This window comes from Alosa sapidissima, chromosome 9 (assembly GCF_018492685.1).
Source record: "Alosa sapidissima isolate fAloSap1 chromosome 9, fAloSap1.pri, whole genome shotgun sequence".
NCBI lineage: Eukaryota > Metazoa > Chordata > Actinopteri > Clupeiformes > Clupeidae > Alosa > Alosa sapidissima.
The window spans coordinates 33449462-33461785 of NC_055965.1; the positions used below are offsets into that span (position 1 = coordinate 33449462).

The following is a 12324-nucleotide window of genomic DNA, read 5'->3' on the forward strand; positions in this document are numbered from 1 at the left end:
CTCTCTCCTCCTCCCATCCATCTCTCTCTCTCTCTCTCTCCTCCTCCCCATCCCTCTCTCTCTCCTCCTCCCATCCCGCTCTCTCTCTCTCTCTCTCTCCTCCTCCCATCCCTCTCTCTCTCTCTCTCTCTCTCTCTCTCTCTGCCCTTTTCCTCTCTCCTCTCTGCTGTAGAACATCGACTGGGAGGCGTTGCTGTTGCGGAAGGTCCCTCCCCCCTTCCTGCCGTGCATCGTGGGTAAGGAGGACGTCAGCAACTTTGACGAGGAGTTCACCTCCGAGGCGCCTGCCCTGACGCCGCCCCGCGAGCCCCGCCCCCTCTCCCGCAAGGACCAGGACAGCTTCAAGGACTTCGACTACGTCTCCGACCTCTGCTGAGGTGGGACGCCAGTGACCACGGCCACCTGCGGACGCCAGTGACCACGGCCCCAGCTGCAGTCACGCTGTGGTCAGCTGATGGAGGGGAGACGGACTGGTGGTCATTTTCTCCACTGTGACTACACACTAAACCATGAAGATGAGGAGGATGAAACGAACGAATGAACGAATGAACGAATGAACGAACGAACGAATGAACGAATGAATGAATGAATGAACGAATGAATGAATGAATGAATGAACGAATGAATGAATGAATGAATGAATGAATGAACGAATGAATGAATGAATGAATGAATGAACGAATGAATGAATGAATGAATGAATGAATGAATGAACGAATGAATGAATGAATGAATGAACGAACGAATGAATGAATGAATGAATGAACGAACGAATGAATGAATGAATGAATGAATGAACGAATGAATGAGTGGGTGAATGAGAGGAGGGGGCACAGGATGAAATGAATGAATGAGAGGAGTAGGGCACAGAATGAAATCAATGAGTGAGTGAATGAATGAGTGGGTGAAGAAATGAATGAATCTGCCTCAGATAAAAGCTAACAGAGAAAAGTCTGCCTTTTTTTTTTCCAGACTGGACCACTGTGGGGTGTGATTTTTTAATCACGTGTGTGTTTTAAAAACGATGCGCTCAGATGAGCCTGCAAAATCATGGGAACAATGAGCTGCCCCACATCCCCCCCCACCTTCAGAACACACATTCTCTCTCTCCACGACAACAATCACCCCCGGCAACAGGGGGTCTCCTCTGAAAGAGCCTCTGGGTCTGCACTAGATCACGCACGCACACATTCTAACATGTGAAAGGCACCCTTTTCCCAAAACAAAGATGGCTGCCACTGCCAGCTCAAACAGAATCGTGTTCTGAAATGGATTTTGTTGTGACATTATGGAGATCCACTAGGTCCGCATTAGATCGAGACCAGATCTAACTCTAATTCTTAGAAACCTGCATTTAATATGTTTCTAGCTCAGTGCAGAAGCTGGATACCTAGACCATATTTGGAACTGGTTTTGGAGGGACTGGTCATCATTTTTGAGGTTCTAGATTTCAATCTCAATTTCTCCTTTCTGCAGACACTATTTTTTGCTATGTTTAGAGTGACAATTTCAGGTTTCTACTACAAAGCTGTGATGTTTTTTATTGAAAGATTTGACGTGTTTTTTTTTTGTTTTTTTTTTTTGTCAGACCTGGATTGCCTTAAAATAGTTGTGTATAATGGTAGTTTATTCGAAGGAAAAAAAAAGTAATTTCATCAAGGTCCACTTCATATTCGTCAGGCAACAGAGCTGCAACTCTTGATGTCTGGCTTTCCAGCAGGTTCCATCCTGCATGCCTTTCACTCGTACTGCTAGAACGAATTCAGCAGAAGAACCCAGACACCAGCTGGATGTGTTCACTCGTACTGCTAGAACGAATTCAGCAGAAGAACCCAGACACCAGCTGGATGTGTTCACTCGTACTGCTAGAACGAATTCAGCAGAAGGACCCAGACACCAGCTGGATGTGTTCAGGTGCCGTGCCAAGGCGGGAAGGTCCACCATTTACACAGAATTCCTCATTGGTTCATTTTAACTCTGAAGGATGACGATCAGTCACTAAGGACTTTGCAGACTTTGTTCACACTTGAGAAGAGAACCTCACCTCCCTACACACACACACACACACACACACACACACACACACACACACACACACACACACACTCTTATGTACACTGTGACTAATTAAGAGCTGGTGGGTAATCTAGAGAGTCATGCCTTGACCCTTAAGCAGGGGAGTTTTGAACATTCTGTTCCGCAACAATGTAAGGTTCTAAAATTCCATGTTCAATTCCATGAAGATACCCGGATATTCTTTAGAACGTTCAATTTCCAACATTCACGTCACACCGGCTTAAGGGCTAATTATGTAACTCCTCACTCCGTGACTGACGTTTTGTTGCTGTTGTTGTTGTTCTGGTTTGTCTATTTTTATTGTTATTTTCTTTCCTCTTCTGTTTTTATTTTTGAATTTCCTGAAATGTGGTAAAGGGGTTCAGGGGACTCCTTGTTCCCTGTGTTACCATAGCAATACCAACCTGTGAAAGACAGATAGCGGATGGGCCCTGCCCGCTCCCTTTTCTGCAGCCAGTGTAACTGTGTCCTCGTCTGAGCTACATGGGGGGGGGGGGGGGGGTTGTTATTTGTCAATAACAAATGACAAACCCAGCTAAGTTAAAGGAACACGCTAATGTTTTGGGAAATTTAATTAGCTTATTTGTTGTCTACCCCAGAGTTCGATTAAGAGGATGCATATCTTTCTGTAGATAAGCCAAATAAGCTAATTTCCTCTGAGTTTCAGCAGTAAATCTGCTAATAGAAGAGTATCATGGTTTATGTTTTTACCATATGGCTCTTATATTAGGAGGTTTACTGCTTACTCTGAGTTAACTCAGACAGGCTTGTCACTTAGCAACACCCCCTACCCTTCAGGTAACAAGTTAACAAGTCTCTGTTCTGATTTCAGTAGTACTGTTGTCATTGGTTCCTTCCGTATGCATAAATGAAGTGTGTGATTTAGTCTTCTGATTTTAGTGTTTTTTTTTTTGTTTTTTTTAAACAACACATTATGTGAGAGTGTATGTAATTGTCTCCATGGTAACTAAGGGCTCCGTTTGAAACAACGAGACTGTGTGAAGACCAGTGGTGGGATTATCATTGGACTGATTCTTGGGCTTCAGTGGAATGATAAACTTTTACAAGAAACAAAACTGCATGCATTTGTCCTCTGTTTCAACAGGTGTCTGTGTGTGTTGAATAGTAATGTGTGTTCATGGCTCTGCATCACACACACAACTCACATGTTTTATTTAGTCCACTGCACCTCAAGCAAATTATTTGTCATTTCTGCTCCAACAGGTCATATATAATAATATCTATCTTTTTCCGTTCGAACAGGTCATATATAATATCTCTATCCAAAGCACCTCATTTCACAATCACAATTTTAATTGACCAAGCAGAGTCATTTAATTGTCATTTAATATAATGAATGGTGTGTATTATAAAAAAGAAAATCCACTAGATGGCACTTCTTTACTAAATATTATTTACTAAATATTTCAGGAAAATATAAGTTGATAAAATTAATTTTATATTTCGGTAGGCTATTCAATTCCATTATCCTAAAAACGCAGAGTCCCCCCCTTACCAAGATGGTTCGACCCAACCTGTCACATGCCACCCGCCATCACCTGTCACTGTCAAAACTCAAACAAAGGAGTCGTGGTTGAAGCATAGCGGTAATTCTTGTGAAAACACGATGGACATTGCTTTTTTTCTCAACAAAAAATGCTTTACGCTGGTTAGGGGTGAGAGAAAGTGAAGTCATGCTGTCTCTCCCTTGATGCGCATCATTGTAAATAAACTCATGTTCCTGATTTTTCATACTATTGGTCTGACTGGGTCTCTATTAAATCTATGGTATCAAAATTACCATCAGGGGGTACTTGGCTGTAAAAATATTTAACAGGGGGCACACCACTGAAAAAAGGTTGAGAACCACTGGCCTAGGCTATGAGCACCAGGGCGAGAGCTCCTGCTGGGAGTTCAAGCATCAGGTTTGGACCCCAGTATAAACCGGGCTAATATAATCCTGTATCTGTGTCCTCGACTCGCTCAAATGTGCGTCAGGTTTGGACCCCAGTATAAACTGGGCTAATATAATCCTGTATCTGTGTCCTCGACTCGCTCAAATGTGCACGGAGGAGTATTCCTCTTCCTCAACCCAGGAACGTCCCTCCGATGGCCGACATGTGGCCTCTGCACTGTGGGTGGCACTGTGGTACAGGTTTGCAGAGCTGGGTTTGTTGTGTCCGACGCTGGCAGACTTTCTAAGAGACGGCACTGAAAAAATCGGGGTTGTTAGTTTGTAACGCATGGCAGTTGTGAAGGAACTTGCATAAAAGGACTTTGGCAGAAGCAAATATGTAACGATTTACGCACACACAGACACGCTTATTTTTACTTTCATTAGGAGGGTCTTAATTAGTGGGTGTGGATGGGTGGTGGTGTCAGTTTATCAGTGTAGCCTGTAAACTTTATTTTTTTTACCTGAATGATGTGACTTTTTATATAGGCAGAACATTTTTGGAGACACATCATATTAAGCCCATATTTATTCATACCCCAATTTTGATTCAATTTTATGTGTAATTTGAATGTTTTGAAAAATATATATTATTATTTAGTAGGCCTACATACAAATATAGGCCTAAGCTATATCATATTTTATCTGATTCCTTGCAGGAGACAAAGAAATACAGAAACTAAATATTTTTTGGCTATGAGCAATCCGGCTATTGATTGATTATTTCTCTCTCTGTCTCTAGTAAACGTATGTTTTAGGCTGGCTGATAAGTATATATAACCACACATCTGCATTAGGCCTAGGCTAGTTCCATTCATTTCCCGACATGAGAAGCCCCCGTATGTAAATCCTATGTCCATCCCGGATAGCATGTTACTGTTTTTTTTTTTTTTGGGCTTTGCAGGATTGGGATCAAAAGCAGGTTTGCTTTTAATAAACTACTTGGATAGCTGAAGATTCGCAGCGGGGCAAACGGGACTGCCACATCACAAATGCGGCACTGAGATTTGTAGGTCCTCCAGTATCCCAGGGTTCCGCACCGCACCTAGACGCAGGCTAGAATAAGATAGGCGCTCTCGATGGTGCGCAATTTTTCAAGATGTCGTCGCTGGAACAGAGACTCTCCCGAATCGAGGAGAAATTGAAGCAGGAAAATAAAGAAGCTAGGCGAAGAATTGACCTTAATATCGACATGAGTCCACAACGATCGCGTCCAAGGCCAAGTAAGTGTCGCTCTGAAAGGGGAAAGGTTGCGGGAACGGGGACCGCGAAGAAACGGGGAAAGGAGAGGGGAGGGTGGAGAGGAGAGGAGAGGGGGCAATGTAATTGAGATAGCTAGCCAGAAGGCTACGGAGGCTACGCGTATAAACAAACACGACCCACGAATGTTCAGCAGTCGTAAACATTCAACATGACAGCTCAATCTAAATTCCTTTTCGACACACAGGTGCAGTTAGAATCCTAGCTACAGTGATAAAGTTAGTTACATTGTATTCAGAGGTTAGGCAACGTATAACCACGTCCTGAACAAGGTTTTTGTCCCACTAACATTAACGTTAGTTAAAAGTGGGCTGACGTTAGCAGGCCCCGTTCGTTAACTGTCATATATGATAGTTTGTGCTGGATGTTTTCTAAGGTTATCCCCCCGCCACTGTCGAGTGGCATTGGTTGATTTTGACCATTACCACTATTACTGACAACCAGACAATGTTTTCGTATCAGCAATAACATTATTCAAGCCAATGTTATGCCTGTCAAGATGGTAGCTACGGGGCTAACTTTAGTAGCCTGTTTAGGTAAGATGGCTAGCGAACAGTTTAGCTTATTGGTTAGTTGGCTAGCGTTATCGTAGAAGCATACATATAATCTCCTGGTAAAATGTGGATTATGAACTTGGTGACAATCGTGGGATATTATTGCAGTTCCAAATATTTAACTAAATACACCGCCTCTGTCCGAATTTAACACATTTGAACCTGGTTTGAAGCAGACATAACGTTAGCAGTCCGCTAGCTACCTATCTCAGCTAGCAATTTTTGGCATGACGCTTGGTAATCAGCAAGCCAGCGTCAAACTGAGAGCTGGATCCATTCGCAGCGCCTTGTTGGGTCTTCCGCCAGTTAATCACTGTCAAAGGCGGATTTTAGCACCCTGATGTTCGCGTGAATCCACGAGCGGAGAAACCGACAGCGAGACGTCCAAGGAGACGGCGACACTTCTACCCCGGGCTCTGGGCGAAACGCTGGGCTGAAATAACGCTTCTCCTGAAACCGCAGTTTGGCAAGCCTCTACAACGATTTGTGTCCATTTATTGTAGGCTATTTATAGACCGCATGGAGGTACTAGTTGAAACAACCTTATACTAATTTACCTCGTGTAGTATTGTGTATACTCCTCTGTTGTGTTTGACACTAATTCACACCATTTCGATTCATACAGAAGATCTCTCCACTGAGATCGAAGAGATTGAAGATCTCCTTACTGTGTGTGTGTGTGTGTGTGTGTGTGTGTGTTTTAATGTACATTGCTGTCCTGTCATCCTTGATATTCTTGTTTGGAACAAAATGACAGCTGTATGTGTGATGGAGTGAGTCGTCTTGGCTACTTCTTTGACTGTCTGTCTCTTTCTTTCTTTTATGAATGAAATCTGTAGTATAATTGACATATGTAAGTCACTTTGGACAGAAGCATCTGCTAAAGCTAAATGAATATATGTCAAATAAATAGTGAGTGAGTGAGAGAGAGAGAGAGAGAGAGAGAGAGAGAGAGAGAGAGAGAGGGAGTGAGGGAGTGAGTGCGAGTGAGTGATGTGCATAGTTTGACAGGAGGTTGTTGTCGGAATGAACTGGCGTTTTAAGAAGTAACCAAGGCAACCAAGAGAAGCAGCCTTATATTTCACTCGTGTGTGTGCTCTCCTGTCTGTAGTTGTCGTGATCCAGTTTTACTGTGTGTGTGTGTGTGTGTGTGTGCGTGTGCGTGCTCTCCTGTCTGTAGTTGTCGTGATCCAGTAGTATGCTACTGTGTGTGTGTGTGCGCGCTCTCCTGTCTCCTGTCTGTAGCTATCGTAATCCAGTAGTACTGTGTGTGTGTTGGGTCGTAATGTGCTTGTGTGTGTTGGGTAGTAATGTGCTTGTGTGTGTGGGGTAGCAATGTGCTTGTGTGTGTTGGGTAGTAATGTGTGTGTGGGGTAGTAATGTGCGTGTGTGTGTGTGTGCACGTTGGGTAATAATATGCGTGTGTGTGTGTTGGGTAGTAATGTGCGTGTGTGTGTGTTGGGTAGTAATGTGCGTGTGTGTGTGTGTGTGTTGGGTAGTAATGTGCGGTGTGTGTGTGTGTTGGATAGTAATGTGCGTGTGTGTGTGTTGGTTAGTAATGTGCGTGCGTGTGGTTGGGTAGTAATGTGTGTGTGTGTGTGTTGGGTAGTAATGTGCGTGTGTGTGTGTGTGTGTGTGTGTGTGTGTGTGTGTGTGTGTGTGTTGGGTAGTAATGTGTGTGTGTGTGTGTGTTGGGTAGTAATGTGCGTGTGTGTGTGTGTGTGTGTTGGGTAGTTGTGTGTGTGTGTGTGTGTGTGTGTTGGGTAGTAATGTGTGTGTGTGTGTGTGTGTGTGTGTTGGGTAGTAATGTGCGTGTGTGTGTGTGTGTGTGTTGGGTAGTAATGTGTGTGTGTGTGTTGGGTAGTAATGCGTGTGTGTGTGTTCTCTCTCCCGCTGTAGTTATCGTGATCCAGCTCAGTCCTGCTCCAGCCCCCTCTCAGCGTGCAGGTATCATTCACTCATCCACCTCTGCCTCTCTATCCCCCTCTTTCCCTCCCTCCACCTCTCAGCGTGCAGGTATCTTTCACTCATCCACCTCTGCCTGTCTCTTTCTTTCTTTCTTTCTTTCTTTCTTTCTTTTTTCAGGGTTTCTATCATTCTTTCCCTCTCGATCTAACTTTCTTTCTCTCTGTTATTCCTCCTTTCTTCATTGTCATTCGCTTGCTCTCTATCTCTTTGTCTGTCTTCATTGTCTTTCTTTCATTCTCTTGTTAAAGTCCCATATTGTGCAAATTCCACGTTTTCAGTGCTTACTCACGTGTGTCTGAGATGGCTATCAATGCAAAAACACCAAAAAGGCAAAACTCCGTCGTTTGTTTATGGGCTGTAGTTCAGTGAGCCGTTCAGAACGTCGAATCTTGCGGCACGTTGAATAAAACCGCCTCGATTCGGCCTACCTGGACCAAATCTCCGCCCTCAGCTGCAGAAGGAAAGTGCGATAGCGTTTTATCCCGCAAGCTCGCGGCATGTTACCAAAATGACAAAGCACAGCCACCATGTGACAGGTTTGTGTCTGTGTAGAGCAGGAGTAGCCTAGATATCTAGACGCAACTTAGTGGCAGCAAATGCAATTTGCAGCCAGGAGGGTCGTCTACTGTAGCAACCAAAGTATAAAACAGATGTTTTATAAGGAACTTGCTAAAATGGATAGTTCCGGTCCTTGATTATGATTATGCTAAATCGTATTCGATGCGGTTGTAAAATTCAACACAAACATACACCTTGACCCTGTTTCGTTATACAGTACTGCGCTACCGCAACTTCATACACATGCTAGAGCAGGTGCGTCTTGACGTTGCTTGGCAGCCATTCAGAAATAATCAGAAATATATGCGCGCGTCAACAATGCGCCTTAGCTGTTGTAAACTCGGTGGAACCTACGGCCTCTCAGGGCTTATTCCTTAAACAGCTTTAGAAAAGCAATAAGCCACTCGAGTCCGTAGGTTCCACTGGGCCTGTCGGGGCTTATTGCTTAAATTTAAAATTGTGGAAAATGGCTGAAACGGGACCTATAATATCCGTCAGGAGTGACTCTGCGCTCTTAACCTCTGCTTCACCTCCTCTGCTTCACCTCCTCTGTCAGGGCTGCACGCTAACCTCTGCTTCACCTCCTCTGTCAGGGCTGCACTCTAACCTCTGCTTCACCTCCTCTGTCAGGGCTGCACTCTAACCTCTGCTTCACCTCCTCTATCAGGGCTGCACTTCTCCTTTACCATATATTCTTCTCTCACCCATCCCTTTCTTCATCTTTCATTGTCTCCCTCTTTTACTGTCTATTCTTCTCTTATCCATCTTTTTCTTTCCTCTTCCCTCTTTTCTCTGTTCATGTCTTCATCCCAACCCCCCCCCCCCCTGTGAGTGAGAGGGCAGTGGCAGGTGTGTGTGTGTGTGTGTGTGTGTGTTCAGTATGCGATGAGACATTAACCTGGTCTGCTGTCTGCTGTTGGTGTGGAGACACTGTGCATGTGGCTTACTGCACGTCATTGGCAGATACTCTCACACCTTTCACACCAGATACCTCACACCGCACACACACACACACACACTCATACATACTCAACACACATACACACACACACACTCATACATACTCAACACATACACTCTCAACACACATCCACACACACACACACATACACACACACACTCATACATACTCAACACATACACACTCAACACACATCCCACACACACACACTCGACGCACATCCACACACATATACTCAACACACACACAGAGAGAATCAAACGTACATGACGGCACTCCCCATAGCATTGTAGGGGTGCAGAACAGCCTGCTCTTCTTTCAGTCGTGTTGTCTGTGCAACCTCTCTCTCTCTCTCTCTCTCTCTCTCTCTCTCTCTCTCTCTCTCTCTCTCTCTCTCTCTCTCTCTCTCTCTCTCTCTCTCTCTCTCTCTCTGCACGTTGCTGGCTGGATGGTGCATCAGGAAGTGGTTGCCAGGTTCCTCACTAACCATCTCCCCCCTCTAAACAAACAAACACTTTATTCCCTACAGGTACCTTCATCTCTCTCTCTCTCTCTCTCTCTCTCTCTCTCTCTCTCTCTCTCTCTCGCTCCCTCTCTCTGTGTCTCTCCCTCCCTCTCTATCTATCTTTCTCTCTCTCTCTCTCTCTCTCTCTCTGTCTCTCTCTCTCTCCAACAGATCATCTGGAAGGATTTTCTGCAGACTGACAGACTGACTGTTTTCCCCTCCCCTTTATTAAAGCTGCTGTTCCTCCCCTTTAAGACCCAGACGCTCCCAGAGTCGGGCCTTTCCTAAACTAGACCCCCCGCCCCCCACCGCCCCTTTAAGACCCAGACGCTCCCAGAGTCGGGCCTTTCCTAAACTAGACCCCCCGCCCCCCACCGCCCCTTTAAGACCCAGACGCTCCCAGAGTCGGGCCTTTCCTAAACTAGACCCCCCGCCCCCCACCGCCCCTTTAAGACCCAGACGCTCCCAGAGTCGGGCCTTTCCTAAACTAGACCCCCCGCCCCCCACCGCCCCTTTAAGACCCAGACGCTCCCAGAGTCGGGCCTTTCCTAAACTAGACCCCCCGCCCCCCACCGCCCCTTTAAGACCCAGACGCTCCCAGAGTCGGGCCTTTCCTAAACTAGACCCCCCGCCCCCCACCGCCCCTTTAAGACCCAGACGCTCCCAGAGTCGGGCCTTTCCTAAACTAGACCCACCGCCCCTTTAAGACCCAGACGCTCCCAGAGTCGGGCCTTTCCTAAACTAGACCCCCCACCGCCCACCGCCCTGTTGCGGTATTCACTTGCTGCACACTACCACTGAACACTTATTTGGTGTTCCCTTTAATATGGCGGACCCTCCACCAACGGAGTGCAAGTGCAAAGGGAGAGGGCGAAGGAACTAGTTTCAGAAAGGCCTGTACAGACTCTCCTGGTGCCCAGCAGCTCCATGAGCCCATTCTGACCAATCAGGTCGTGTTTCCCATCCATGAAGAGCCCATTCTGACCAATCAGGTCAGGTTGTGTCAACCTGTGTTTTGAACCTATTCTGACCAATCAGAAAGCCTCCTACAGACTCATGTACTGAGCCCATTCTGACCAATCAGGTCGTGGTTCCCATCCATTAAGAGCCCATTCTGGCCAATCAGGTCGTGTTTCCCATCCATTAAGAGCCCATTCTGACCAATCAGGTCAGGTTGTGTCACGCTGTGTTGTGAACCTATTCTGACCAATCAGGTCTTGTTTCTCATCGATTAAGGATCTGTTCTGACCAATCAGGTTGTGTCTCCTTCATTTAAGAACTGGTTCTGTGTGGCATGGTCTGTCCCTGGTGTGATAGGTAATCTCCAGAACCAGCAAGGTATGTGGGAATGTGTCATTCCCTTTAAGACTGGGGCGAATAAACATGGTTTTCCCCTTTAAGACTGGGGCGAATAAACATGGTTTTCCCCTTTAAGACTGGGGCGAATATACATAGTTTTCCCCTTTTAAAGGTGCGATTTGTAGGATTGTTACAGAACGTTCTGTAGGCCAAAATCAAAACACTGGTGAACATTCTCAAGACTTCCAGGTGCGAGCCTCTTCTGGGTTGCCAGATTTAATGAAGACTTAGCTAACGTTAGTTGACCTGCCGCTGCTTTAACGTTTCTCCAACCATGACCCAGCTACACATTACGGAAACAGTGAAAACAAAAAATACCTCTCTAATCAACGTAACATATTTAGCTGAAGTTAGCGATGCAGATGAAGTTTAGCCTAGGCTACCTGTTGTGGAGAAATATGGCCAGCTCTGCGTCAGACTTGATATTCTTCGTTTGACGAAGACGTCACCATCTCAGGAAGCTCCTCTGATGTCCACTTAATTTGTTTCTTGTTTTAATTTTGGAAATTTGCCTGCCTCTCGTAGGCGTTCATGACTACAACTGACAGCTGTTGACAGTTGGCCTTTGCTAATTTGGCAACCCAAATAGGAGGACGCGCTAGCCCATTATTAATACGCTATTCTAGAATTAATCGTTCAAAACATAAACGAAAATTCTAATAGATTCCGCCCCGTAACTCATTTATTTTCATGGATTTTACGGGGTTTTACGGGTTAGAGGTGGTGATCATTTTTGGAATGGTTACAGTTTATTTTCCATTATTTCCTACATACTGGTCCTTTAAGACTAGGTCGAATAAACATGGTTTTCCCCCTTTTAAGACTGGGGCGAATATACATGGTTTTTAACTTTTTGAGTGCCAAAAACGTAATATTACGTTTGTCCTTCCCATGCATTGAGTGCCAAAAACGTAATATTACGTTTTAAGCTTTTTTTTTTATTATGAAACTAGACACTCTTAAAACATACCTTATATGTGATTTTGGAAACTCTGTGATGAATGGAAATGAAATATATGACAATCGAAAACTCATGAAACGCACAATCTGGACATTTTATCTGGACATTTTTAGCATAACTCGGTTGCCGCTTTAGGTCGAATCAGTGACGCATGCACCTCAGATCAAA

The 12324-nt window shown here is 45.1% G+C and overlaps 4 protein-coding genes across 3 annotated transcripts in view; all 4 read left to right on the forward strand.

The window, feature by feature from the left end:
• The window catches only part of pkn1a (protein kinase N1a), a 34249-nt gene extending 33660 nt beyond the window's left edge, over positions 1–589 (forward strand). The window contains exon 23 of the mRNA XM_042104138.1: positions 173–589. Coding sequence (XP_041960072.1) covers positions 173–376 — 204 coding nt within the window. The 3' untranslated portion in view covers positions 377–589. The remainder of the gene's footprint in view (positions 1–172) is intronic.
• LOC121718854 (zinc finger protein 665-like) overlaps positions 1–12324 on the forward strand; it is a 1212449-nt gene that overhangs the window by 736988 nt on the left and 463137 nt on the right.
• The window catches only part of LOC121718796 (NACHT, LRR and PYD domains-containing protein 3-like), an 800724-nt gene that overhangs the window by 684567 nt on the left and 103833 nt on the right, over positions 1–12324 (forward strand). The window lies entirely within an intron of this gene.
• Positions 1–12324, forward strand: part of LOC121718792 (protein NLRC5-like) — a 787595-nt gene that overhangs the window by 585970 nt on the left and 189301 nt on the right. The window lies entirely within an intron of this gene.